This window comes from Eucyclogobius newberryi, unplaced genomic scaffold (assembly GCF_026437365.1).
Source record: "Eucyclogobius newberryi isolate DKJ021-1_F unplaced genomic scaffold, fEucNew1.0.hap1 SCAF_7, whole genome shotgun sequence".
Taxonomy (NCBI): Eukaryota; Metazoa; Chordata; class Actinopteri; order Gobiiformes; family Gobiidae; genus Eucyclogobius; species Eucyclogobius newberryi.
Window position 1 is genome coordinate 26,108,778 of NW_027316389.1, and position 27,844 is coordinate 26,136,621.

The 27,844-nt window shown below is 41.6% G+C and overlaps 1 protein-coding gene across 2 annotated transcripts; it reads left to right on the plus strand.

Annotated features, from left to right (window-relative positions):
* On the plus strand, positions 1-27,143 carry LOC140349432 (filamin-C-like). Of its 2 annotated transcripts, XM_072435750.1 has the most exons (47): positions 1-525; positions 4,728-4,976; positions 7,565-7,662; positions 9,100-9,250; positions 9,362-9,480; positions 9,610-9,687; positions 9,777-9,939; positions 10,012-10,212; positions 10,357-10,467; positions 11,042-11,179; positions 11,345-11,471; positions 11,563-11,699; positions 11,775-11,968; positions 12,203-12,316; positions 12,394-12,537; positions 12,960-13,083; positions 13,479-13,639; positions 13,718-13,808; positions 13,892-14,061; positions 14,147-14,264; positions 14,338-14,600; positions 14,712-15,309; positions 15,776-15,949; positions 17,020-17,182; positions 17,657-17,985; positions 18,240-18,363; positions 18,523-18,679; positions 18,761-18,950; positions 19,056-19,079; positions 19,161-19,402; positions 19,501-19,600; positions 19,698-19,838; positions 19,951-20,079; positions 20,164-20,337; positions 20,446-20,610; positions 20,930-21,133; positions 21,230-21,382; positions 21,488-21,610; positions 21,706-21,954; positions 22,359-22,628; positions 22,710-22,847; positions 23,060-23,175; positions 24,318-24,450; positions 24,553-24,729; positions 25,024-25,242; positions 25,638-25,862; positions 26,519-27,143. In XM_072435750.1, exons 1-47 carry the CDS (start codon positions 153-155, stop codon positions 26,704-26,706), a joined length of 8,229 nt encoding a protein of 2,742 aa, XP_072291851.1. In that variant the 5' UTR covers positions 1-152; the 3' UTR covers positions 26,707-27,143. The 2 variants fall into 2 exon arrangements, with proteins under 2 accessions (XP_072291851.1, XP_072291852.1); XM_072435751.1 differs by lacking the exon at positions 10,357-10,467 and having other exon boundaries at positions 2-525.
* Positions 27,144-27,844: the final 701 nt, after the last annotated feature.

A 27,844-nucleotide genomic window follows, 5' to 3' on the forward strand; every position in this document is an offset into this window, starting at 1 on the left:
GGGACATTCTTCGCGAGCGCATCCGACAATCCAGAGGCGCTTTCTTGAAACGCGTCTCCCAAGTTTGAACCGGCCCTCTTTGCCACAAGGCCGCGAAACGTTTACGCGCATTTTTAACACACAAGTGCCACCGAAGTATATAAAAAGGCATCATGATGAGCGGTAACTACGGGGACGAGCCGCTCCCTCCTCAGTACTACCAGGCCGCGGACTACGGGGACGAGGAGGACGAGATGCCCGCCACGGAGAAGGACCTGGCCGAGGATGCGCCCTGGAAGAAGATCCAGCAGAACACGTTCACCAGGTGGTGCAACGAGCATCTCAAGTGCGTCAACAAGACCGTCACCGACCTGCAGAAGGATTTTGGCGACGGGCTCAAGCTCATCTCGCTCCTGGAGGTCCTGAGTCAGAAGAAGATGTACCGCAAGCATCACAACAGGCCCAACTTCAGGCAGATGAAGCTGGAGAACGTGTCTGTGGCGCTGGAGTTCTTGGACAGAGAGAGAATTAAACTGGTGTCTATAGGTAAGTTGTCACAGTTTTATACAGTGTTGAGCATTTTCATTCATGGGTTATTTAGTTACTGGATTAAACATGAGAATGAGATTTGAGAATGAGTTGATTAAGTCTGTTCTATGTCTACCCCAATTTTGGTCCATTGCTGATGATATCACAACACTATTGGCCAATAATATTTAATTCAAATTTTTAAAATGCTGATATTTGGTGAAATACACTGAATTCTAGAGTCTAGTTTCTCTATAAATGATTATAGGATATGATCATTCACCACATTCTAGAATCAGAGATCCACCAATAGCTCCAATTCAAAATGCAAACAAATGAGAAATGAAGGGATGGGGATAGATTATTTAAACTGACTATTATAGGCCAGTCACTATAATCACTATATCAACTTATTGTTCAAATAACGTAAAAAAAAAATTGGCTTTAATAATTATCGCCTGTACATTTTCTCTGCACAAGTGGGGTGGTGTTGTTAATTTTCCTTGCCTAAAGTTGAATAATTAAATATCTATGAGTCGTTATTGATGATCTATTATTATCTATAGTGTGTTTCATTGTGCAATTTTATTTTTGCAGGAAAATTTTGTCTTAACAATCTGGCGCAAATTATTTTACCATCCAGCCAAAATGTTCGTTAATATTATAGTTTAGGGTAATATTTTCTGTAACAATATATCACACTATTATAAGTATCATAATAGGTTATATTATTTGTATTTTTTAATTACTTGTGATCATATCCGGGAGTGGTTGGTTGTTGACGGTTCGATGATAAGTGTCACAAAGAATAGGTCAAAGCACCCATTGGAAAATGGCTGCAGAGGTGTCACTGAGGTCACCGGCTTGTGTCAGAGCCGTGCTAGGATGCATTAGCTTACTCTAGTGCAGTTTTGTGCTCCCAACGTCAATTCAGCGATAATGAAAAAAGATGGATTTGGCACCAACTGACAGCACTCACGTAAGACTCTATTCACAAACACCTAAAGGTTAAAGGTCAAAAGCGACTTACCAGGGTTCTCTGTTGACAGCCTCTCCTGTCCCACATGAGTGAGGAGGGGATTAGCTCTTCAGGGATCCAGCGGAGGAGACATATAGCTAGAGTTGCATTCAATTCTTGTGGATTCGTGTCAGGGTGAACTGCGGGGGTGAATAGAATACCTCTTCAAAAATTTAGCATCCCCAAATGAAATACACAGCGGCGAGAAGAAGACGTATTACTTAATTATAGAGTTGTGGGCATGCTCACAATTCAAGCAGGATGGAAACTTATTAAACCTGTGACACTTTATTTTTTTCTGTTTAGTGACTAATGATGCTGCCACACGCTTGAGTGAAATTCCCGGCATGGTTGAGGCTTTTGCTCTGGACTGTGAGAGAGCTGTGTTAAAAATAAAGATAATGATATGACCAGTGATATCTGGATAAATATTTTGGCAGAGCAAAAGTGTACGAAATTTAGTTTATGAAGAAAAACAACACAAAGCAAAGTGCAAAATCAAAGCAAATCTGATCTAAACCAGAAGTAATCACGGATAGACCAAGATTAAGGAATAATATCAAACCTGTATGAGCCAAGACAGCATTTTATCAAAGGACTAAACCAGAACTAAATAAAGAACTTAACCCATGTCTAAATAAGCAATGTCGTGACTGTGAATAAATAAATCTAATGTACAAAGTAAACTTAAATGACAAATGTAATTGATACCTAAACGTGATGAGATTATTGATAGCGCTTGGCTAAAATAAGAACTCACCCAATGAAGGCCATGGTACAGTGCATCCACTTGTGTTTGGCTTACTTAGTGTGCAGAGGTAAAGGTCAGAGGTTATGCCCCTACAACCTTAAAAGATGCTAATTCTGTACGGGGCAGTGTTTATGCAAGGGATGCACAATATTGGAAATTATTGCAATGTACGTTATTGCTGTTAAATCGACATTTGGGCAATATTTTGATAAACTTTTTGACGCAATAGCTTCCGTTATATTGAAACAAATATTATGTTCATGCCTTGATGTATTGTTCAAACTGAGTCAAAACCAAGGCCTTTTTGACAATATATCATTTTAAATACAATTTCTGTCCGATGGAGGACCATGATGTTACTGCAATATATTTAGTTTGTTTATTATTATTGTGATTATTGGGTTATCCAATATTGCAATATCTATACTCTTGTGATATATTGTTTAGCCCTAATTTATGCCTGTGGAGCTCAACTGTGACCGCCTGCTCAGAGGTTTCAGAAGTAAACTTTCTATTCATTTTCAAGAAAGCAAATAACCTAATATTTAAAAATCAAAAGCTTACTGGGAGATTTGTAACTAATAACCTCAAGGCCTATCATTTTATTTAAATATGTTTTTAAAGCTTTATAAAACAGCATAAAAACATTTTCAAAATATACATTTTTAAATGTTTTTTGGACAGAATGTGTCATGGACATTAGTGTTGTAATGTCCGTCAAGCTTAGTGTATGTATTTGATTTTTTGTAAACGTTAATGGGCAAAATTAACGGTAAATTTACTTTGGGAACTTCAACAGGTTCTGACTGTTGATCTTCATATTAAATGTTACCCCTGGTGTTGTGCCCAGCTGTAGCAGACATACTCTCATTGGGTTGGACTGATGTGACAGAAAGGGGGCATGATAATAGATGCCCTGGCATTTTACTTCCTGCCCTGGTGCTCTCCGCTGCACAGCTTAATGGGTCAATACTGTTAAAAGATAATGCCTTGCTTCCATTACACTGACCCAGAGATGCTAAAATAACTCCAGTGGGCTTAGTGGCACATGTGTCACAACTTGTAACCGGAGATAATTTGATAGATGTGGCTTTGACCGCACAGTTGGCCTTAAATCTGGACAAAGTAAGGGTCAAAGCCTGCTGTGCCATGGCCCTGTCCCCCACCTGCCTGCAGACATCACACAATGACACATCAAATCGGACACAAAATGCCCACTAATACGTGAGACTGGGAATACCTGTGAGCAAAATGTGACAAAATGTTTGGATATTGGGGGTAAATCCACAGGAAAACTTGACAAAGGAAAATTTTAGTGAGAAATTTTGCAAATAGATAGAAATGAAGGATAGTGCAAACGCAAATGTGTTAATAATATTCAACAAAAGGAAATGCTAAAACAAATTAGGACTGCATTGTATGTTTTGGATTAGACTGGCATTAGAAAAGGACTACAACACTGAGATCTCAACCTGTTACTCAGACTGAAATGAGTGAAATGATAAGCACTCAAAATTACACCTTAATCATCACATTAGTGAGATCGCCTTGATGCTATTTGACTTAAATGTCTCAACTGAAGAGGATTAAAAGGAGCTTATTTTGTCGACTTTTCCACTGAGAACTTGAGGAAATCACCAATGCGTGTGTTGCCAATGGATCTAATCTTCTCTTTTTGATTTATCATGCTACTGGTGTTGCTACTACTTTTGGATGTAATTGAAATCCGAGTGGTTTTTATGAAGAGAGAGAGGGATCCGCTTGCACATATCCTCAGCTGTCAGTGTCTTGGGAGCAGCATTGTGACTGGATGACAGATAGTCAGGGGTCCGTGCCGGGACAGCTGTCTGAGAGAACGGGGCTTGGGGGGAGCGTTGGAATCTTGTCTCCTCAGCAGTCACTCATCATTGTTTATATTTTCACTCAAAAAGCCTGGTCAGCTCCTTCTCTCATCTAGACTTTTGATATTACAGACTGTTGCTCTTATTGGAACATCTTTTTGAATATGCCGCAAATGTGAAATATCTGTATTGAAGAGGAATCTCAATAAGACTCTCACTGGACAGAATGTCAATGTAAAAAGTAATACCACACTGTTACTCTACTACAATCAGTACTATTATTATACTACTACAACTACTACTACTACTACTACTACTACTGCTACTACTACTACTACTGCTACTGCTACTGCTACTATTACAACTCTGATATACTACCGACCCATCTAGGCCAATAAATCCTTCTACAACTAACTTCTACCACCATATCACTGTTAAGCATTTATCATAACAGTTACATCAAAACACTATTCAATTTTAAATAATCAGTACAATAAACACATTGCAAAAGTAGCAACATTCTGGTATGCCCGTTCGAGATAAGAAACCATTTTCACGCTTGTAAAATAAATCCTACTCAGTTCCTTTGTTGCGTTGTGTCCAACTGCAGATAGCAAAGCCATTGTGGATGGAAATCTGAAGCTGATCCTGGGCCTTATCTGGACTCTCATCCTGCACTACTCCATCTCCATGCCCATGTGGGATGACGAGGATGATGAAGAGACAAAGAAACTCACTCCAAAACAGCGACTGCTCGGCTGGATTCAAAACAAGGTGCCCCAGCTGCCCATCCACAACTTCAACCGCGACTGGAGAGATGGAAAGGCGCTGGGAGCTCTGGTGGACAACTGTGCCCCAGGTGAGTAGACAATGAACACAAATGTATGAGTCATACATATGCAACTGAACACATTTACAGTTGCTTTATTATAATCATACAGCGATGCACTAGCCTACTATTACCATGGCTTGTGTTTGTTTAGAAACTCTAAATTCCCCACCAAATAAATGTGGCAGAGGTTGAAGCTGTATCCCGGCTTAACATCGCCTTAACACCAAATAAACATATTTCCAGTGAAACGCTACTTTTATTGGAATGTTTAATAGGGCTGTGCAATTAATCACTTTTATAGTGAGATCGAAAGTCATTTCTCAACGTCCAAGATATGCTCGGATCATTTTAATTAAGAGGTCCACTGCCAATCCCCGTCAGGAACAACATGTGGTTTGTTCTGGAAATTGATATTGAAAACTTTTTTTTTTTTTTTTTAATCAACAAAAAAATAAGTAAATCCAGAATTGTGATTGCTCAATATCAGGAACAAATTTACATAGCTTTAAAAAAAAAAATAAAAAATTCTACCAGCCCTAATGTATGATACATCTTTGTTTTATATTTAATCACTGGCAACAAGGTAGAGTTTATACAAAATTCAAATCATCCAAATGGAAAAGCTGTTCTCATTCTGACACAGTATCTCACCCAGCTCCTAATGCTGAGCAAGAATAACTAGATTACAACTTGTGTGTACTTGAGTTGTCTTTGGTTACTATGGAGGTGGAGGGGTCAGGGGACAAGTGTGAAATGGTATCATCTTCCAAAGAGACTAGGCTGCTCTGCGCCTCACCTTAAAACGCCTTCCCACTCGCTACACACACACACACACGCGCACACGTATACATGCAAACTGCGATTCGAATATCTTTTAATGTGTCCCGAGAGAGAGCAGGTAGTGTCAGAGGTATAAAGAGCGGTCAGCGATGCCTGGAGGACATCCCTGCCAGCTGTCCCACAATGACTGAAGCTTTTCCCTCCACTCTGGCCAGCACCCCGAGGCCCAAATATATAACGTTTATGGACTAGCCACTACAGCAACCCCAAATTTGGACACCATTCTCTCTCTCTCTTGACAGTGGGGGATGCTTGGCCTGGCTTCAAAATGCACTGTGATCTGAAAGAAGCAAAGAGCTGCTGATCCAAAAATCCTAGAAATCACAAGGCCATGTTTTGTGTCTCTTGCCAGCGTTAGATAGTGCACTTTTAACTGTGTTTTACTGTGGGATGGATGAATGTTGGAGGAGTTGCCAGAAGAGCAGCACGGAACAGGCTCATCCCTCAAACAGCAGGCTGACCATACAAGGTGCTGTTGTGTAGCTGCTCAAACCAAACAGCCTGGTAATGGCATTTGTTGTACCACTGAGTCATATGAATTAGTCACATCTTGTCACCTTGAGATGAAACAAAGCAGCAGAATCTGTAATTGAAAAAATAATGTTACTGATCAAGGTCAGTCAATTTACTTAACATTTCTCTCTTTCTCTCCTTTAATTCTCTTTCTCTCTCTCATTATCTCTCTTTTCCTCTCTCTTTCTCTCTCCTTTTTTACGGTATAACGTTAAACACATAATTCGAAGACATATAACTATAGTAGGTGGCGGTAAATGCTGCCAACCGCCATTAAAAGCGACAAAACAACAACTGAAGCAAAAGTGCAAGTAATGCCATTGAAATTACAATATCCTGAATGTTGTTTTAAAGATAGATGCAGTTTTATGGTTAAAATGCTACATTATACAAAATAACCGATTAACAATAAAAATGAGAAAAATGGTAAAAGGGGATATTTCTGCGCTTTTGTGATTAATTTGAAAGCCATTTCACATTTGTCTGATAATTAAACCTCAATTAATATATTTAAATACATGTTTTAGCACATTACTGTAGGATTGACATAATATTGTCAAAATCTGTCAAAAATGTGTTAGTATACTGAATACTACTAGTGCTGCTCTCAAAAAAAAGCAATATCTTCCTTCCACCATTACTTACATGGTCACTTGTACAACTACCCTTACTACTTTTATTAGTTATTTTACCAGAACACAAACAAACAGAACACAAACAATATTTGTTAATAGACTTTTTTATTCACCATTGCAATTCCAAAATCGCCACCCACGTCATAGAGTATTAAGCCGAGCAGCATCCTCTTAAAATGATTGACACCCCCTTCTGTGTGTGCGTACACTTATAATTGTTAATATTTCCTCTGTGTCAATCATAATAGGATAAGGCTATTCTGCAGTGCGCCTGCACAGGCCTTTTGAGCGGACGTCCCTTTTGCAATAGCCATCACTAATCCAATTTAGGCATTAGCGGCACAAGGGAAGAGCTAGCTGTTGCCGTAGTGAAAGGGCCAGTGTGTGTGTGTCCAGATTATTTCCCGTCTCCTTTTTTGTGAATGATTGTTTGACAGTGAATTCACAAGCGTGCAAGGTAAGGTCATGTGACGGGGGGTGGGTGGTGGTGGTGGTGGTGGGGGTGAGGGGGTGGAGGGGTGGGGAAGGTGGTGCAGAGATAACAATGGCAGCCCAAGTGAGCTTATTATAGCACGGCGGAAAAAAAACTCGTCTAACCTTGTTTACCCCGTTCCTGTGTTCTCTTAGGTCTGTGTCCTGATTGGGCAGAGTGGGACCCTAACCAGCCTGTGCAGAATGCGAGAGAAGCCATGCAGCAAGCGGACGACTGGTTGGGCGTGCCGCAGGTAAAGTCAAGTGCAAACGCATCCGAGTTTTACATGTAGTTGATGAAGACTTTGGGAAAAAGACTGAATATCCAGGGTAGAGAATATGAACCTGACTTTCAGCAACAATATTTATGTATAGTGTAGTATATACATGGCACATTTTCTGTTCATATCAACTTAAAACAGTGTCAAATCATCATGACAGTTGCCTATACATTTGCATTTGCCTTCGATCATGGCAGATGTTTTTTATGCATTGTATATATTTTGTTGTATATATATTTTTTTGTTATACTTGTTGTTTGTGTGTAGTATGTGTAGCTTTATTAAACCCTGAACCACAGATAGATTATTTCCTTAATTCCTTTTCATCATGATACAGTATTTTTTATATTCAGGTACATTTTATTGTACACACATCGATGCAAATATAGAATATTGTATAGAGCTCATGATTTAGAACGTTGTCTTGGGCAGCTCAGGCTGTAGGAGGTCATGAAATATTTATTGTGCTCGTTGCTTATAACATTTCCATTTGCTTTATGGTAACTTTCAGATGACTTGTGGGAGTTTTTTTGTGTGGATTTGTGAAGTGTAGAGGTGCTAGCTTTCGACACGCTGTCAGATACCGGCTGGAAAACAGAGGTGTAAATATGCGCGCTCTCATCAGAATAGCAATGGAATCTTGTTGGACTCCTGCATTTCCAGCTTCTGTCTCTGCATTGCTGTACCAAAAGGCCCTTGTTTGGGACTTGGCTCTCCAAAAGGCTTACATAGGTAGAGCAATAGCCGGGGGGCATATGTGATGGCTCGCGGGCTTGAGGGCGAGATTCTTGTGTGCTGGCGTTAAGGAGATGCGGGAGAGGTCTGGCTCAGGATTAATCCCCCTGGTTGGTTTATTGCTGGCAACAGTCCTTAACCCTGCTGTCCTGGGGTTAAATATATCCAGCATGGAGCGAAGCTTTGTGGACTGTGTGATAGACGGGCAAACAAGTGCTGCAAGACAAAAGAGCAGTCAGAAGTGGATAAAATAAAGAAGTTAAATCCAAGTTAAGCTTCAGTGTGGTGTGAAGAAAAGTCGAAATAAAGTGAATACAGATCAACCATATATGCTTGGTATAGTAACATCATGGCAGAATATGTGACTCTGTGACAAAATTCATCATTATAAATGTAAATTATTATTGGAAATGTAAGTGATTCATTATATATTGATGAAAATGTTGGCTCCATTAAAAACGAAAATGGCAGACATTAGCGGTTATTATTGCTGGAAGGATTTTGTCTAATTTGACTGTGGGCTGCGTTTCTGGACAGGCCCATCAATACCATGTTAATATAAGTCGTAAATGTAGCAAAGGATTGTTAGGAGTAAAAAAAAAGATAAACATAGTAAACACATGATGTACTACTAATCCAAAACTGGTTAGTTGGCTAATTTTGTGTGTGCTTTAGGTAATTGCCCCTGAGGAGATTGTGGATCCAGACGTGGATGAGCACTCCGTCATGACATACCTGTCCCAGTTCCCCAAGTCCAAGCTCAAGCCCGGAGCTCCTCTGCGTTCTAAACAATTGTTCCCCAACAATGTCAAAGCCTATGGGCCTGGTAGGTAGCTGAGTCTTTGTTTAAGCTTGTTTTAGTCCTTGTTAAATTCTCATTTAGTGTTTGTTTAAGTGAATTATTATGTAACACCACAGCATATGTTTTGGATTCTAGGTATTGAGCCCCACGGTAACAAAGTCTTGCTGCCCGCTGTGTTCACTGTGGAGACTTTAGAGGCCGGCAGCGGTGAGGTCCTGGTCTATGTAGAGGATCCTGAAGGACACAAAGAGGAGGCAAGTTGAACCCGATACATTTAGAGGAATAAATATGTTTCCCAATGGACAGAGCTAATCCATGTGCTAAATAACAAAGTGGTAAGATCCATGTAATCTAACAGTGGTTTGTTTATTTTTATGCCTCAGGCCAAGGTTAAACCAAACAAAAACAAGGCGCAAACATACGCGGTCACCTACCTGCCCAAAGTCGAGGGTCTCCACAAGGTAAAACCAATAAACATATGGGCTGTTTTCACGCTACAACAAAAAGAGCAACAAACATCGATTGATTTCATGTCTTTTTTGTCCGATAGGTTACAGTATTGTTTGCCGGTCAGAGCATTGACAAAAGCCCTTACTCTGTCAATGTAGCTAAAGATTTGGGTGACCCCAGTAAGGTTCATGCCAGAGGACCAGGTCTGGACGCCACTGGGAATGTGGCCAACAAACCCACCTACTTTGACATTTATACAGCAGGTAAGAACCATTGTACATATGACCAATGTGATAATGCGTGAACTGACCTCTGCTCTTTCTGTTAACCCCCAGGCGCTGGGAATGGAGACGTGAGTGTGGTCATAGTCGATCCTCAGGGCAAACAGGACACAGTGGAGCTGATTTTAGAAAACAAAGGAGAAAATGTGTTCCGTTGCACCTACAGGCCCGTGCTGGAGGGCCCACACACCATCCGTGTCTTGTTTGCGGGACAGGAGATCCCCAAGAGCCCTTTCACTGTCAACATCGCAGAGGGTGAGGCATCTGTCTGTGTCATAAATTACTGGCAGACAAATCTGATTTCTTAGCGATGTGTTAGTGTCAGGGTGGTCTATCCATCACAACCTGCAGGGGCGACTGTCCACACCAGCGCGTAACCTCCCTATTTGTCATTTCTAGCTCCACAAAGTGCTCCTCCTTCAGCAGCTCCACTGCTCATAGCACCACAGTCAATGCGCGCCCCTCCTGGAGGTGTGAAGGGGGCTGTCCCCTCAAAACCTGGCCGCCCAAGTTAGTATGGTTTGCTGGGCAGGAGTCTTTGCAATTCTCTTACGCTGCAGAAGCTTGAAGTATCTTGTGAGCAGCCTCATGTCGCGCTTGGTTGCCTGCCTCATGTTGTTGCATCATGCAGCTTGATGGTTTAGACTCTTTTAAATGAAGAAACACACCCAGAAGACAGCCTTGTACAAACAGCTTGCAGACTCTGAATACTTCTTATTGTGTTTAATGTTGTTTGCTTGGGCTTTGACATTTCTGTTTATTGGTGCATCATGTTGTGATCATTCAGATTAAGCCTGCAGTCAACATTTTTGACAGAAATGTTGACCGACGGTCCACAGATGCTCTCAAATGCATCAATATATTTTCTTCAGCTATGTGACATACTTGTTATGTGCACATCATTGTTGTTTACGGTTCCTGTCAATCAATATTTAAAGAGTCCTGTTTTCCTCCTGAAACAGAAATTGTTCCATCTTAGCAACTAACACTGTTCTCAATTGCTAGCACGTCTCTGCTATGTTTTATTTTATGCTTTGCTAAATATTCCTTCTCTTTTTAAAAACCTCGTTGTTATTCTTTTCAGCTATCAACGCGAATGCCTGCCGAGCTACAGGCAGAGGTCTACAGCCTAAAGGGGTGAGAGTAAAGGAGGTTGCAGACTTCAAAGTCTTCACCAAGGGAGCTGGCAGTGGAGCACTGAGCGTCTCCGTCAGAGGACCCAGTGAGTCAGACAGCTCCTCTCAGCTTCACTCCTCACGCATACGTCTTGCTATTTCTGTTTTTAGCCTTGTGTTGGTTTTTGTCAGATGTCTAGATTCACCGTCACCGCATCAAAATGCACAAATGCTCAGAGCTCTACTAAACCATTACAATGTGTTTTCTATAGCCGGAGCGGAGGAGCAAGTCAAAGTCCATGATGCAGGAAATGGAGTATATGAGTGTGAATATTACCCACAGAGGCCTGGCAAATACACTGTCACCATCACATGGGGAGGGCAGCCCATCCCGCGCAGGTAAAATGCAACTCCTGCCAATTAGACTGATATTGCCTGTGTGCAATTGGCTTTACAATCCATGACATGGTCCTGTCTTTGTTTACTTCAGTCCCTTCGAAGTGGAGGTGGGTGCTGAGGCAGGCTTCCAGAAAGTGAGGGCCTGGGGTCCTGGTCTGAAGACGGGCATGGTCGGGAAATCTGCTGACTTTGTGGTGGAGGCCATTGGCACTGAAGTTGGAACTTTAGGTGCACATTTAAATCAAACTTTACAGTGTATTGTAATGTATGTTCCCAGTTTACGTTTGTATTTGTCTCATTCAGGCTTCTCTATTGAGGGTCCCTCTCAGGCTAAAATTGAGTGCGATGACAAAGGCGACGGCTCCTGTGATGTACGATATTGGCCCACTGAACCCGGTGACTATGCTGTCCATGTCATTTGTGATGATGAGGACATTAAGGACAGTCCCTTCATCGCACACATCCTTCCTGCTGCAAATGATGTCTTCCCTGAAAAGGTCATTCTTATTTTAATGCTTTTAAACCTTTTAATGTTATTGCATTGTAAAAGATGGGGAGAGTGCCCTTAATTGTGAAAGTGTTTGCATCAAAATAATATGACAAAATTAAAAGATAGATAGAACTAGAACAACAAACACATCGAAATAAGCGGTTGTAAAATAAAAGTAATAAGAAGTAATAATTTTTTTGTATCGAAACATACAATACATTTAAAATCTTTGTCATTGCAGGTGAAAGCACATGGACCTGGGCTGAAGCCGACTGGTGTGATTATCAACAAACAAACTGAATTCACCATTGATGCTCGCATGGCCGGAAAAGCTCAACTGAAGATCTATGCCCAGGTATCTTGTTTAACACGTTTTCCTCTTCACACATTTTGCATGGTGGAGAAAGCTGACATGACACTTTTCCTGCTAAGGATGCAGAGGGATGCACCATAAACATCAAGATTGATGACAAGGGAGACGGCACGTTTCACTGTGTGTACACTCCACTCAAGCCCATTAAACACACCATCATCATCACCTGGGGCGATGTCAACGTGCCCAACAGTCCCTTCAGAGTAAGTGCATGCAACAACTTAGAAATACACGGCGGCCATTAATATGGTGGATTTGTTCTAAACATATTTATTTTTGTACAAATTTGTAATAAGTAAAGCATTTTAAAATATTTATCCAAATCTAAGGCGCCACTTTCTTTTTCTTCGTGAAATTGTAAGTACGGTCCTATAGTTGAAAGATTGTTTGATTTTATTGTTGGACATCACTGGCTGTAAAGTAGTTATGATTATTTGTTTATTACGGTACTTTATTGGAGTATCACAAACACTAGTAACATAGTATTTTTGCAATGTGGTGCCCCTATCTAAGTACCTCAGGTAAAACTGCTTTCCAAGAATTTAATCAAATGACGCTTGAACAAATAAAGACAAAGTGAGAGGGCTATTCTGCTTGTGCTTCAAGTGCTGTGTGATTTCATTAGGTTCTAGTTGGAGAGGGCTCTCATCCCGACAAAGTCAAGGTCCATGGGCCTGGAGTGGAGAAGACAGGGCTCAAGGCTAACGAGCCAACATACTTCACTGTGGACTGCGGCGAGGCTGGCCAAGGTGAGCCCACTCAAATGTGCATAGTTGGATGTAGAAATAAATATATATTTGTGAGCTACACCACAGCCATTTTTTGCCCCTTAATTTGTAGAGATATATAAAGTAGTCTTTGATTTAGCAATTTACTCCTTTTTAAGTATTGCTTTAATTGCTGCATGTGAAAGTCAGGATTTTGAATACTAAATAATGTATAAAGCCTTGAAGGCTTTATCATGCCTGGACTACTGTAATTGAATAGTATTTTTAATCACAGTTACCACATTGTTCATTTTTTTGTGTATTAACATTTCAAATAGACAATATGATTTTATATTGTATCTGAAGGACACTCATTCTCTTTTATTATTCACATTTGAATGACCTATGTGCATTAATCTTATTGCTATGCGCCTTAGGGGACATCAGCATTGGTATCAAGTGTGCTCCGGGCGTGGTGGGGCCAGCGGAGGCAGACATCGACTTTGACATCATCAAAAATGACAATGACACCTTCACCGTCAAGTACACTCCCCCCGCCCCAGGACGTTATACTATAATGGTCATGTTTGCTGACCAGGTTTGGAGCACAGACTATTACTTTCTTAAGCATTGTTGCATACAGAGATTTAAATCACATGTTTGATCATCTTTTCAGGAAATCCCTGTCAGCCCATTCAAAGTCAAAGTGGATCCTTCCCATGATGCTGGCAAAGTGAGAGCTGAGGGTCCCGGACTGAATAAGACAGGTCAGAAACTGCGGGTTGAAAGAACTTTTGTAGTGATCAACTCTTATCATTTTCTATCAATGAAGCTCCTTTGTGCTTTTCAGGAGTAGAAGTAGGCACTCCAACTCACTTCACAATCTACACAAAGGGAGCTGGCAAAGCTAAGCCCGAGGTGCATTTCGCAACCTTGGCCCCGGGAGAGGCTGTTCGTGACTTTGAAATCATTGATAATCATGACTACTCCTACACTGTGAAGTATACTGCACTTCAACAGGTACAGCAAGTCTCTGCCTCAAGTCCATTCAAAATAGAACCGCTGTGATGGAGGTTTTTGATTTGCTTTGTTTTTATTTTTTCAGGGGAACATGACTATCTCAGTTTTATATGGAGGCGATCCTATTCCCAAGAGCCCCTTCCACATCACAGTGTCCCCACAGCTGGATTTGGCAAAGGTTAAAGTAGAAGGGTTAGACACCAGTAAGTACAGAAATCTATTTTATTTGTTGAATCAGAAAACACACTCTTACGTTTATGTAATGCTGTGTCGCAGAAGTGGAGGTCGGAAAGGATCAGGAGTTCACTGTAAACACAAAGGGCGCTGGTGGGCAGGGCAATGTTGGCGTGAAGATGACCTCATCTTCTGGCAGACCAATCCCGTGTAAGATGGAGTCAGATCAAGCCAAAGGCATCCACAGTGTGAAGTATATTCCCCCAGAGGAGGGGCAGTACAAGGTTGATGTCAGCTATGATGGCAACCCGGTGATGGGCAGCCCCTTCGGAGTTGAAGCTGTGATGCCTGCTGATCCTTCAAAGGTAAAAGCTCATGGAAGTTGTCACTAAGTCCACGTGTGAGCTCATACATACACATACATGCTTTTTGATATGAATTATTTATACTTTTTTGACCTGACTGTTTCAATATAGGTCCGAGCTTATGGGCCAGGCCTTAAGGGAGGCGTTGTGGGTAAACCTGCTTCATTTACCATCGACACAAAAGGAGCTGGAGCTGGTGGTTTGGGGTTGACAGTGGAAGGTCCCTGTGAGGCTAAGATTGAATGCCAGGACAATGGCGATGGCACCTGCTCCGTGTTCTACCTGCCCACAGAGGCTGGTGAATACGCTATTAACATCCTGTTCGCTGAGCAGCACATCCCCGGGTCTCCCTTCAAAGCTGCCATTCGCCCAGCATTCGACCCCAGCAAAGTGACCGCCAGTGGTCCCGGCCTGGATAGGGCAAAAGCCGGTGAACCTGCCACTTTTACCGTGGACTGCACCCGAGCTGGAGACGGAGAGCTCACCATTGAGATTGTGTCTGACTCTGGAGTTAAAGCTGAGGTGCACATTCAGAAAACATCAGAAGGCACTTTCTCAGTCACATACATCCCATCTTTCCATGGCACACACACCATCACGATCAAGTATGGTGGTCGTGTGATTCCTCAGTGTCCCAAAGTCCTTCAAGTCGAGCCCTCTGTGGATACAGCTGGTGTTCATGTCTACGGCCCTGGAGTGGAGCCCAGAGGTAAACGAACTGTCCTTATTACATTACCGGTGTCGGCATCAACGTTGTATATTGAGTTTTCATATTGTACAGTGGTATGTACAGTATAATAAGAGAAGCACATCCACAAATGATCATTTCCAACCATACAAAAAGGCTTTATTTTTATAGTTTGTATTCCAGGTTTTTTGCCCATTCAAAAGGTTGTGTTTTACTTTTGCACTTGAACAATTCATCTTTCTGACCAGGTTAATTTACCAAGGCAGCGCTAGATTTTCATTATTCTGAAACGTATAGATTAGCAAAAAACAAACAAACAACAACACACATTTCACCTGCTTCAATCTCTTAACATGCTTATATATTATTTCTTATATTAACTGAAATCCAGCGATAGAAACAGGCTAACACCAAGAGTTAGTAATTACGATGTGAGTGCTCTTTGTAAATCCTATTCATCTAAAGTGAAGGGTCTGTTCTCTTCAAGGGGTCCTCAGAGAAGTCACAACCCACTTCATTGTCGATGCTCGGGCTCTGAACAAGATTGGGGGAAGCCATGTAAAAGTCCATATTATGAATCCTTCTGGGGCCAACAGTGAGTCCTACGTCACTGACAAAGGAGATGGCACTTACCGAGTGGAGTACACAGCATTTGAGGATGGTAAGATCCTGCAACACTGGGGTTCTTAAATTTGGAAAGGTTTGGTCCACCATAAGACCTGCTTTGAATATGGTTTGTCTTCTTATTATATTATAATCGATTTGGGCTGCGCAGTCAAATAGTGTACAAATTGAGATCCTTTTAATTCAAATCATCAATGATCATGGGGCTTTATGATTGAGAGGTCTGCAGTCAATGTCAGTAAAAGCATGTGGTTTGAAGTTCAGACTTTGGAGAAATAAGTTGCGTTAAAAATATATATGAATGATTGAAACAAAACATGATACATTTTGCCATATTACACAGCCGTATAGTCAGTAGTTGTATCCTAGTCCCTATTTTAGTACAGCTATTGACCATATTTATCATACTAATGTTCAGTATATCTCCAGGTAGTACTTAGTGGGAAAAGTTTCTAACATTGACATTTCCAAAGAAGTTAGGTCACAATTCACTTTGACTTAAGGCATACAAAAAGTACAAAATTTGCAGCTACGCCGGGAGTTGTCATCTGAATCAGAGCATACAGAACCGTGCTAACAGGTGTTTGAGTTGTGCACCATCTGGGACTAAAACAGGCGAGAGGGGAAAGAAGGAGTGAGAGAGAAGGGTATAAATACAGCATGATGCAGTGGAGCAATGATGTGAGGGCCAGAGAGCGGGGATAGTGGCATACAGGCAGACAGACATGCTTTTATAAATAGTAGAAGCTGGAACATGGCTCTTAACCAGGTATGTGTATGAAAGGCTGCCTGCATTCAGCAATATAAGTTATTAATAGAGAACTATAGCACAAAGCAACAAGATTATAGGCCAATGCTATCCTTTACAGACACGCTTCAGTGTCACACCCTCGAGGGTATGATTCCGCTGTGAAGAGGGCTTTGTTAGAACAGAATAATGTAAAGAGAACAGATGTAACGCCTTGTAGGTTCAACAAACTATGATGTCGTCCATCCTTCAACAGATGCTTTCCCCCCAAAATGGAATTTGTCCACCCTCTGCAATTACAAACAAGTGCCAACAGTGCTATGTAAAGATGTAGACTGTAAAACCATGTCTGTCCACAGGGATGCATCTCATCGAAGTGCTGTACGATGACGCAGCCGTTCCAAAGAGTCCATTCAGAGTGTCTGTGATGGAGGGGTGCGACCCGACTCGGGTACGTGCCTATGGGCCAGGTCTGGAGGGAGGCATCACTAACAAGCCCAACTGCTTCACCGTGGAGACAAGGTATGGATTGACAAGGGAAAGGGAAAAACAGATGATTATATTTGACTTTCACAGATAATCGGAAACACTTTAATATGAGGTTCCATACTTTTCCATACTATTTATAAAGCATTAATAGGATTTATAAAGCATTCATAGTGATTCATCATTTCAACAATTGCAAGCATTTGTAAATTGCTTGGAAAAAAATAGCAATAGTGCTTGATACTGCATTATAAATAGATTATGAAAGAACCTTATTTTAATGCTTATTTCATCTATACATCTTTTAAAAATTGCAGGATCAAATAAAATACAACATATAAGCAGTAAAGTAAAAACTGGTTAATGTGGGACCGCTTTGTCCTTTTGCAGAATTAATTTGTGATTTGATAAATATGTGTATTTATATTGTTGAAAACAATCAAAGAAGATAATTCATTACATTTATAATGCATAGGTTGTAAAGATTGAAAACACTCAAATGTTTTACAGGGGCGCTGGTACCGGGGGTCTTGGTCTGACCATTGAGGGCGCCTCTGAAGCCAAAATATCCTGCAAAGACAACAAAGATGGCAGCTGCAGTGTGGAGTATGTCCCGTTCACTCCTGGAGACTACGATGTCAACATTAATTATGGAGGTCACCCCATTCCTGGCAGCCCTTTCCGTGTCCCAGTGAAGGACCCTGTGGACCCAACCAAAGTCAAATGCTCTGGTCCTGGACTGGGGTCTGGAGTGAGGGCCCATGTCCCTCAAACCTTTACTGTGGACTGTACTCAAGCGGGACAGGCACCGCTGGATGTCAAACTCTATGGTCCAACAGGTAAACAGATTATCCAAACCACACAACTATAACTATGCTATTTTATTATTAACATGATGTCAACTAAGCTAAACATGTTAAAAATGATGTTCAGGGATTTGTGATATATTTATTAATCATTGCTTAAGTTGCACTTCAATTATATGGTTTATAATCTGACATTTTTTTTTTAGCAAAATTATGATTTTCTGAAGGATTTGTACAGTCTTAGTTACAATATAATATAGAAATGTAATATCTGTATTTTATTTTAGGTACCATGGAGCCTGTTGGTGTAAAGAATAACGGTGATGGGACACACACTGTCCATTACACTCCAGCTCAGGACGGCCCTTACACTGTATCAGTAAAATATGCGGAGCAGGAAGTCCCACACAGGTACAACACACCTGCAAATTCTCCAAACCATTTCTAAAGTTTTGCTCTTTCTGTAACTGTAAGGAAACAGTGGCTCAGTATTATTTCAGGCTGCTTGTCTATCTTTTGAAGGCTTTGTAATGTAACTGCATTTTTACCCTTCATTTTTGTCTTTTTCAGTCCATTCAAGGTGATGTCTCAGCCTGGGCATGATGCCAGTAAGGTTCGCGCCAGTGGTCCCGGTCTAGACACAAAAGGTGTGTCGGCCAGCCTGCCTGTTGAGTTCACCATTGATGCCCGCGATGCCGGAGAGGGACTGCTTACGGTGCAGATTTTGGTAAGAGCGCGCTTTACACCTCTGTGCTTGTGAGTGGTAATAAGTCAGCAGCTTTTAAAACTCATCATTCTTCATTGGCAGGATCCTGAAGGAAAGCCAAAAAATGCGACTATCCAAGACAACAGGGATGGCACCTACACAGTGTCTTATGTACCTGACTCCACAGGGCCATACACAATCACTATTAAATATGGAGGAGATGAGATTCCCTACTCTCCATATCGCATCCAGTCTCTTCCCACTGGGGATGCCAGCAAGTGTCGGCTTACTGGTGAGAAAGCATGAGGATACATAATAATCATCATCAATAAAAATGAAGTATTCTAGTGAAGTATCTTCATATTAATATTTAAACAATCTCTTGCTTTTGCTATAGTGTCCATTGGAGGGCACGGCATGTGTAAGTTGGTTTACTCATTCAAGTTTATGTATATGTATATTTATGAAGGCATTGTTCAGCAAACTTTCCTTTTTCTAACAGCGAATCTTAAGAAGCTGCAGACCTCAGAGGACACAGTCATCACTGTAGATGCGAAGGCTGCTGGGAAAGGCAAGGTGACCTGCAAGGTGCAAACCCCACAGGGAATGGAGCTAGACATGGATGTGGTGGAGAATCATGATGGTACCTTTGACATTTACTACACCGCCCCTGAACCTGGAAAATATGTTATTACCATTCGCTTCGGGGGGCAGAACATCCCCAAGAGCCCCTTCCACGTGGTTGTGAGTAAACTTTCAAATGCTACTTCAGTTTCTCCTTCAGCAGGTGTGCAACTGTCTCTGACATTCAGTTAAACTCAAACTGGATTTCTTGTTTTCAGGCCACAAATGAGCCTGTCGCACCCCGTGACGCTGTGGACCCGCTTTTCCGTCCTGTTAATTTCCTCGTCCCCTTCACGCCACAGCAAGGAGAAATCACAGGTCTGTTCGCTCACTCGAGAACACTCAAACTGTGCACCAGCAGATACCCACAGCACATTTCTATTTAGGTCACTGACCAAAGCTTTGTATATTGCAGGTGAAGTGCGTATGCCTTCAGGCAAAACCGCCCGCCCGCATATCACTGACAATAAGGATGGCACCATTACCATCAAGTACCAGCCCACAGAGAGAGGCCTGCATGAGATGGACATTAAATATGATGGCAACCACATTCCAGGTAACATGTGACTGTGTGGAGAGGATAAAATGATATCCACTATATGGAAGTGTCTTTATACTATTATGGCCAATGTGAAAAAGTGATAATTTTCAATGAATACCATTTGCAGGAAGCCCATTGCAGTTCTTTGTGGATGCGGTAAACAGTGGAGTGGTAACTGCTTACGGCCCTGGGCTGAGTTATGGCATGGTCAACAAGGCGGCTACATTTACTGTGGTCACCAAAAATGCAGGAGAAGGTAACACTCACACCTTCACTTCCTCTTAAAATATTTATAAAAGTGTCACTGACCCCAACTTTCCTATGTGCTTATTTGTCTTAGGTGGCTTGTCTCTGGCTGTGGAGGGTCCGTCCAAAGCAGAAATCACCTGTAAGGACAACAAAGATGGAACCTGCACAGTGTCATACTTGCCCACTGCCCCGGGAGACTACAACATCATTGTTAAGTTTGACAACAAGCACATTTCTGGCAGTCCCTTTACCGCAAAGATAACTGGTGAGAAATCAAATATTTAACATATAGATTGGTTCAAGGTGCCTTATCCTTAAATATAATGTTATTTACAGTTGATATATGTATTCAAATATTACTTTTTCTGTCAAGGGGACGACTCCATTACCAGGACGTCCCAGCTGAACGTGGGCACATCAGCGGATGTGTCGCTGAAGATTGCAGAGACCGATATTAGCTCTCTCACTGCTAGTATCAGAGCTCCGTCAGGAAATGAGGAGCCCTGTCTGCTCAAACAGCTGCCCAACAGACACCTGGGTATGAAATATCCCATACAGCCAAACTTTTAAAAGTAGGACATATTATATAGGCATGTATGCTTTTTAAACAACTTAAATATTTGATTGTGAAAATGTCTTTAATTGAATTATGTTTTTCCTTAGTCACAAAGATGAACAAATAGTATATACGTTTATTTAGGAAAACCAAGTTAACTCTGTTGTGATATTCTAGTTAAGTGCAATGCAAAAATCAAAAACAATTGTTATTTTTATTTTTTTTACTGTTATTCAGATTAATCAGATTTATAGTCAATGAACAGTGAATTTACAATATCTTTCCCATGACCTCTCCTTAGGTATCTCTTTCACACCGAAGGAGGTTGGAGAGCATGAAGTGAGTGTGAGGAAGAATGCCGTGCATGTGGCCAACAGTCCGTTCAAAATCATGGTTGGTCAGTCAGAGATCGGGGAGGCCAGCAGAGTCAAGGCCTTTGGCAAAGGTCTGGTGGAGGCCCACACTTTTGAAATGACTGAGTTCTTTGTGGATACAAGAAATGCAGGTTAGATTTGCATGTCAAAATTATTTACACGGCCCTGAACAGTATAAAGGACTAAATAAATGTTTAAACCTGTTTGTGTTTTTGTCCCTTGATCAGGTTATGGTGGTTTAGCGTTGTCCATTGAAGGTCCGAGCAAAGTGGATATCAACTGTGAAGATGTAGAAGACGGGACGTGCAGAGTTACTTACTGCCCAACTGAACCTGGGAACTACATGGTTAACATTAAATTTGCAGAGAAGCACATTCCAGGTTTGAAATTATTTTTATGCAAATGTTTTTCTTTTTTTTTTACGAATGTCCTTGTCGCTTGAATACCTGCATTTGATTTACTGTAATTGGTTTATTTGAACGTAGGCAGTCCATTCACGGTGAAGGTGACCGGCGAAGGAAGGATCAAAGAGAGTATTACTAGAAAGAGGCAAGCGTCCTCTATAGCCTCTGTGGGCAGCACATGCGGGCTTAACCTCAAGATCCCAGGTGAACTGAGAACCCAAGAGCCAATCAAATAATTCAATAAAGTCATCCCACCCTGAAATGTATGAATTATGAATGAATCTCCTTTTGATTTGTAGGAAACTGGTTCCAGATGGTGTCCGCTCAGGAGAGACTTACAAGAACTTTTACAAGAAGTAGCCACACTTATACACGAACGGAACGCACAGAAATCAGCAAGACCCGCGGGGGGGAGACCAAGAGGGAGGTCCGGGTGGAGGAGAGCACCCAGGTGGGCGGAGGAGGCAGCCCCTTCAGAGACGTCTTTGGAGATTTTCTGGGCAGAGAGAATCTCAGTAGTTTTGCAGGGATCACAGCAAGACCAGAGGGTAAGACCTTCAGTTTTTATATATAATGTGCAATTATTCAAGGATTGATTAGTTTAGTTGATGAAAATCACCTTTGTCTTCTTAAAAAGTAGTTGAAACTTGCACTGATTGCCTTTCTATTGTCAGGACTCACATAACATTTTTATGGTGCCATCTCATCTTGCATTTTCCAATTTAATTGCAATTAAGTGGCCTGAAGGCTAATTTAAAGTGAGAGAAACAGCATTGTAGCATTGTCTGGGGATCAGTATGAAGATAAAGAGAATTTACCTCTGTAATGAAGATATTAAAGCCCTAATCTTGGCATTACGATTGCGAGATAGTGTCAGTCCTTTAGGCAGAGGAGTACACACTTTGCATTGTTGTAGTAAGTATTTCACACAGATGTCGTTTTGCTCTTACAGTTGAAAGTGGCTCCCAAGCGATGACCGCGCAGGTGACCAGCCCGAGTGGCAAAACAGCAGATGCCGATATCGTGGACGGAGGGAGCAGCACCTACAGCGTTCGCTTCATCCCGCAAGAAATGGGTCCCCACACTGTTAATGTCAAATACAGGGGCCAGCACGTTCCCGGGAGCCCCTTCCAGTTCACTGTGGGGCCAATGGGTGAAGGAGGGTCGCACAAGGTCAGAGCTGGAGGCCCCGGGTTGGAGAGAGGTGTAGCTGGAGCACCTTGTAAGTTTCTGCCAGATAGTACATTATTCTTTTTTCTTTACTTTTTTCTCTTGATATATTGAATTGCTCTTCCTGTTTTAGCTGAATTTAGTATCTGGACCAGAGAGGCTGGCGCTGGTGGACTGTCCATTGCTGTGGAGGGGCCGAGTAAAGCGGAAATTTCCTTTGAAGACAGAAAGGATGGTTCATGTGGCGTGTCTTATATTGTGAAGGAGCCAGGTATGATAATGAAATACAATAACCCTTAGAATACACACACACACACACACACACACACACAAGGACACAATGTCATCAATACAACCAATTCAAACGTCTGCAAATTATAACTTTTTTTCTATAATCTTCCTGAAGTTTTGATCAGACTGTGTTCAAATACTTTCCATCTGATTTAAAGGAAAAAAAAACAACTAACTGTTTCTTTTCCCCAGGCGATTACGAAGTGTCCATCAAGTTCAACAACGAACAAATCCCTGACAGTCCATTCATTGTACCCATCGCTACATTGTCTGACGAGGCCCGTAGGCTAACTGTCACCAGCCTTCAGGTAAGAAATGGCCCAAATTCACTGGTAAACATGATGAAAAAAGTAGGTCAGGACGCATATGAAGTTGCTATTTCTAATCAAAAAGCTCTTTGGCCTTGACACGTGATTGAATGGCAGTATCTGGCTTCATCCAATCCCTGTAATTCTGAGATTGCTGGCTAGTGATGAAGCCTTGGATTAAGTGTCCCTTGCTAATATGGGCTAACAGAAGCTGTGCTATGTGTGGGCACAGTGTCTGAGCCAGGAGATAAGAAAAAGTGTTGTTAATACTTTATTCATGAAAAAAACTCCTTAAAAAAAAAAAGCGCACACACAACAACTCACTGTAAGGTCCACTTTTTCAAATGAATTGTTTTATTTGCTCCACTACAAGTGCCAGCATTTGTGAAAACATGTATTTTTAGGCATCTGAACTGCCACTTCACAAATGTTTTTCGCTCTACATGCCAGGTGAAGTGTGATATCAGACCACTGTTCGAATGTCACATTGGCTCTTATATGGCTCGTAGGGACTAAAACACTGAACGCCTCGCTGTGAACTTTAGCCCTCTCAGCCTCTCACACCTAAATGCTCCATCTATTCTTGCTCAGGCATGATGATGAGTCACAATGCTGTCCCTGGAGATTCAAGCATGTGCACACAACTAGGTCTGCATCATGTTATAATCATATTATAATTGCAAACTATAAAAGTAATGAAAAGTTAAGTCAAGGCCAATTAAAATCTAATAAAATAAAAAAAAAATACAGAAAATAATTGTGTTTATTCCTTAATTGATTGATTTCAATGTATACTACATTTTTCTGGTGGACGGTCGCCTGCTTGTCTGCTTGAGATGACCAGGCCAAGTTAGAGAGGGTGTATGTTTTTCAAGGTATTTCTGAGCAATAAAATACCTGTAATTGAAAAAACTATAAGACAAGAACGAAATGTTTCATAGCCTACCTTTGAACTCAATTTAATCTTATATGTATCTCTTTCAGGTTGGTTCAGTTTCAATTCAGAGTCAAATTGTGTGTTTTTAACCTTATTAAGCTTATCCAAATGTAACATGGTTATTCAGTCACGTTATTGCACCTCACATTTTATGGATTAATTCTCACCAGAGCACCATGAGCACATTTTGTCTTTCTCGTTCCAGGAGAAAGATTTGAAGGTGAACCATGAAGCTACTTTTATCGTGCAGAGGAACGGGGCAAGGGGTGTGGTAGATGCCAAAGTGCACACCCCCTCTGGCTCTTCTGAGGAGTGCTACGTCTCTGACCTTGACAGCGGTATGCGTCACTTTTATCATTAAAAAGTTGCTATCATTATTCTTATGAGGTAATATGAGGTCACAATTAGGCTAAGCACCAACTATCCATTTGTGTCTGCAGACAAAAGTGCCATTCGGTTTATTCCTCGAGAAAATGGCGTACACGCTATTGATGTCAAGTTCAACGGGTGTCACATTCCCGGAAGCCCCTTCAACGTGCGGGTGGGAGACCTGGGTCTCATTGGAGATCCGGGCATGGTCACTGCACATGGACCTGGACTGCTGGGAGGAACCACAGGTAACTTCAATTCACAGTGAATTTTTATCTGAGATACGTGCCAGGGAACACTGCTTCTTCACTTTCTCATTTTGGTGGTCCTCGGAAGCCTTTTTTACTTCATTCATGTTGAGTAATGCCTTTGGTCAGACTTAATATTGATATATGGGCGACTAGTTTGTCTATAACTAGTCTGAATTTGTCTCAGTTGATGCTTTGTCCAGTCCCAAGTTCATCTCGCATTTCTTCGATATAGTAACTTCTACCTTTTGTCTTGTATTTCACCTAATACTACATTTTCATTAACTTTTTCAGGTGTCCCTTTGGAGTTTGTGGTCAACACTTGTAACGCCGGCTCAGGAACCCTCTCAGTCAACATTGACGGCCCCTCCAAGGTCAAAATGGACTGCCGCGAGTGTCCTGAAGGCTACAAGATCACATACACGCCAATGGCTCCAGGCAACTATCTCATCACTATTAAATATGGTGGTCCGCAGCACATCGTTGGCAGCCCATTCAAGGCTAAAATAACAGGTTTGTTTCACAGTTATTCTCTTATTGGATCCTTGGATTTAGATGACAAGTCTCCATTGCGAAACAAATAGCTCTGTGAAAAAATGTGCGGATGTCAGATAAATGTTATGTCATCTCTTTTCAAACTGCTCGCGGCGGTATTACATAAAAGCTTAGAAGAGTGAAATATTCTTCCTCACTACTTGGCACTTACTATCTCCAAAACATTAAAATCTTAGCTCCCATGAGCCTCAGAAGTGCACTCATTAAAGCTAAAGCAATAGCTCACCTCTTACAAATAATTCCATTTAGAAGGCACTTTTGCATCATTGATGTCTTTGTCAATACATGCAATGATGCAATGTCTGGGCAAAGTTCTAACGATATTAGCTTGCATATTTCCTCTTTTCTTTTAGGAGTCAGACTGTCAGGGGGTCACAGCCTCCATGAAACCTCTTCTGTGCTGGTGGAAACTGTCACCAAAACCTCCAAAGTGGGCGGAACCTTCAGCTCCTCTTCTTCCTCTTCCATGTCGGCCAAATTGGCGTCTGATGCCAGCAAGGTGCTGTGCCGTGGAACAGGCCTGTCCAAGGCTGTCGTGGGGCAGAAAAACAATTTTACAGTTGACTGCAGCAAAGCAGGTGAGATGACAACCTGTTTGGTTTCTAATGTGAATTTTCTTACATGGCCTTCAATGTCTTTTAACAATTCAGCCAATGGTCATAAACCATGACAGTTTATGTTCTACTTCCTAGTCTGAATAAAAGAGATAACTTTAAGGTGGAGGATTTGCTTTGGTAACTGTCAACAGGGTGAACAATACAACATTGTAAAGAAATGTAATATGTTATATATAAAATGTTTTTCATATTTTGTTAGTGTTAAGTATGTACTGCTGCTTTGCAGGTAAACACTTTAGATTTAGTCAATACGCAATGTACTGCTGTGTATGGCTCTGTTTTCTCTTAAGTTCATAATGGATTTTATAGTTCCAAATATTCATTTCACTAGATTTTTGGGAGAGCAACTGGCCACTGAAAGTTAAATTTATTACTGCGGTAAAGAAGAATCATAAACATAAAAGTTAGTGTCTGTAAATTACAACCACCTGAAAGACTTTAAAATGCTCTTGAGTGAAATTACTGAATTAAATGAGGATTCTCTGTAGCTTTGTCATTACCTGCAGTAATTGAATCCATTATTAACATGGAAGTATCGATCAGCGCAGCTTTAAAACCGACTTCGTAAAGACCTCTTGTGAACCGTATTGATCTTGTTTCTTCTATCTCTCTCTCAGGTACCAACATGCTGATGGTGGGGGTGCATGGACCTCATGCCCCCTGCGAGGAGGTGTATGTAAAGCACATGGGCAACAAGCTCTATAATGTCACGTACGCTGTCAAGGACAAGGGCAGCTACACTGTTATTGTCAAGTGGGGCGACGACAACGCGCCCGGGAGCCCTTTCAAAGTGGCCGTACCTTAAAATAAACTGCACCAATTAAACCCCTTACCAGACGCCAAAGACAACAACACTTCTGTCTGTCCTTTTGCATTCTTCAATGAAAACAATACCAGTTGTCTATCAGCATCCCTCCTCCTGTCAGTCAAACTCTAGTGCACTTGGGACATTTGCCAACTCTATGTCAAAATAATTGGTGCCAAACTTTTGTATTATCCTCGGATGTGCACCCTAAAACAATGTTGTTTGTATTTCGAGTGATCTTTTGCTCTCTTCATAAAATTCCCCTAATTTTTTGTTCTGTTTTTTGTTTTGTTTATTGCTGATTTATGTGATGATGTGAGTATTTTGGTGTATTCAGGTGTGGAATAGTATGCTTTTGTATCGTTTAAGAATGAGAATGGGATTTTTGTTATATTAACCTATTTTTGCAGACCTAATAAATATGTATTGTTACCAAATGCATAGAGTGAATGTTCTTTTCTATTGAGATATATAGTCTGTACCAGAACTGCAGATAAAGTCCTTTTTGAGCAAACTTTCTCATTCCCCGCCATCTCAATACTTTACCCCAAACATTTATTTAACATTGCCTTTGGGGGAGACAAGGGGCAAGCGGTTAGTATTTGCCCAGATGCACTCACAAGATGGCAGTATACTCAAGCTCTCATCAAGATCTACATCTCAAACAAATGATGAAAACCTCAAAAGATTAACTACTGTGCCTTCAACACGAGGGAGCCCTGTGGAGCCTGAACCGGAGGCTTAGGGTTTATCGCTGTGTGCGTAATTAATCGTGTTGGATCAGAGAGACGCTGCACATGTGGCTGATGTTGGAGCTCTGAGTGAAGCCAGCGAGCAGGAAGGTGGGTGCATGACTGTCTCCCAAGGGTGTTGTGTGTGGTGTTCACGCTCTGGAGGCCTCGCTGCTGCGCCTCTGAGTCAACCCACCCGCCTCCGCTGTTCACACTGCACCGTCACCAGTTAGTGTAGAGGAGAGTGGAGACTATAATTAGGTGCTAATTCTCCTCCTCTGTGTCATGCTCCTGGGGGCCATGGCGAGGCAGGAACACGGCGTTGGAGCGAGGAGTCGTTTTGATGAGCATTGGCGTTAAATGGACTCTTTTGAACCATCTGGTCAAGTGGCTCGTGCTGCCTGCTG

Excerpts from the sequence above, each read along its gene's own strand:
- LOC140349432 (XM_072435750.1), top strand. The coding sequence starts at position 153 with ATGATGAGCGGTAACTACGGGGACGAGCCGCTCCCTCCTCAGTACTAC. Across the intron at positions 15,310-15,775 it reads CCCTGGAGTGGAGCCCAGAG|GGGTCCTCAGAGAAGTCACA; the intron begins GTAAACGAACTG and ends GTTCTCTTCAAG. Across the intron at positions 22,848-23,059 it reads TTATATTGTGAAGGAGCCAG|GCGATTACGAAGTGTCCATC; the intron begins GTATGATAATGA and ends TCTTTTCCCCAG.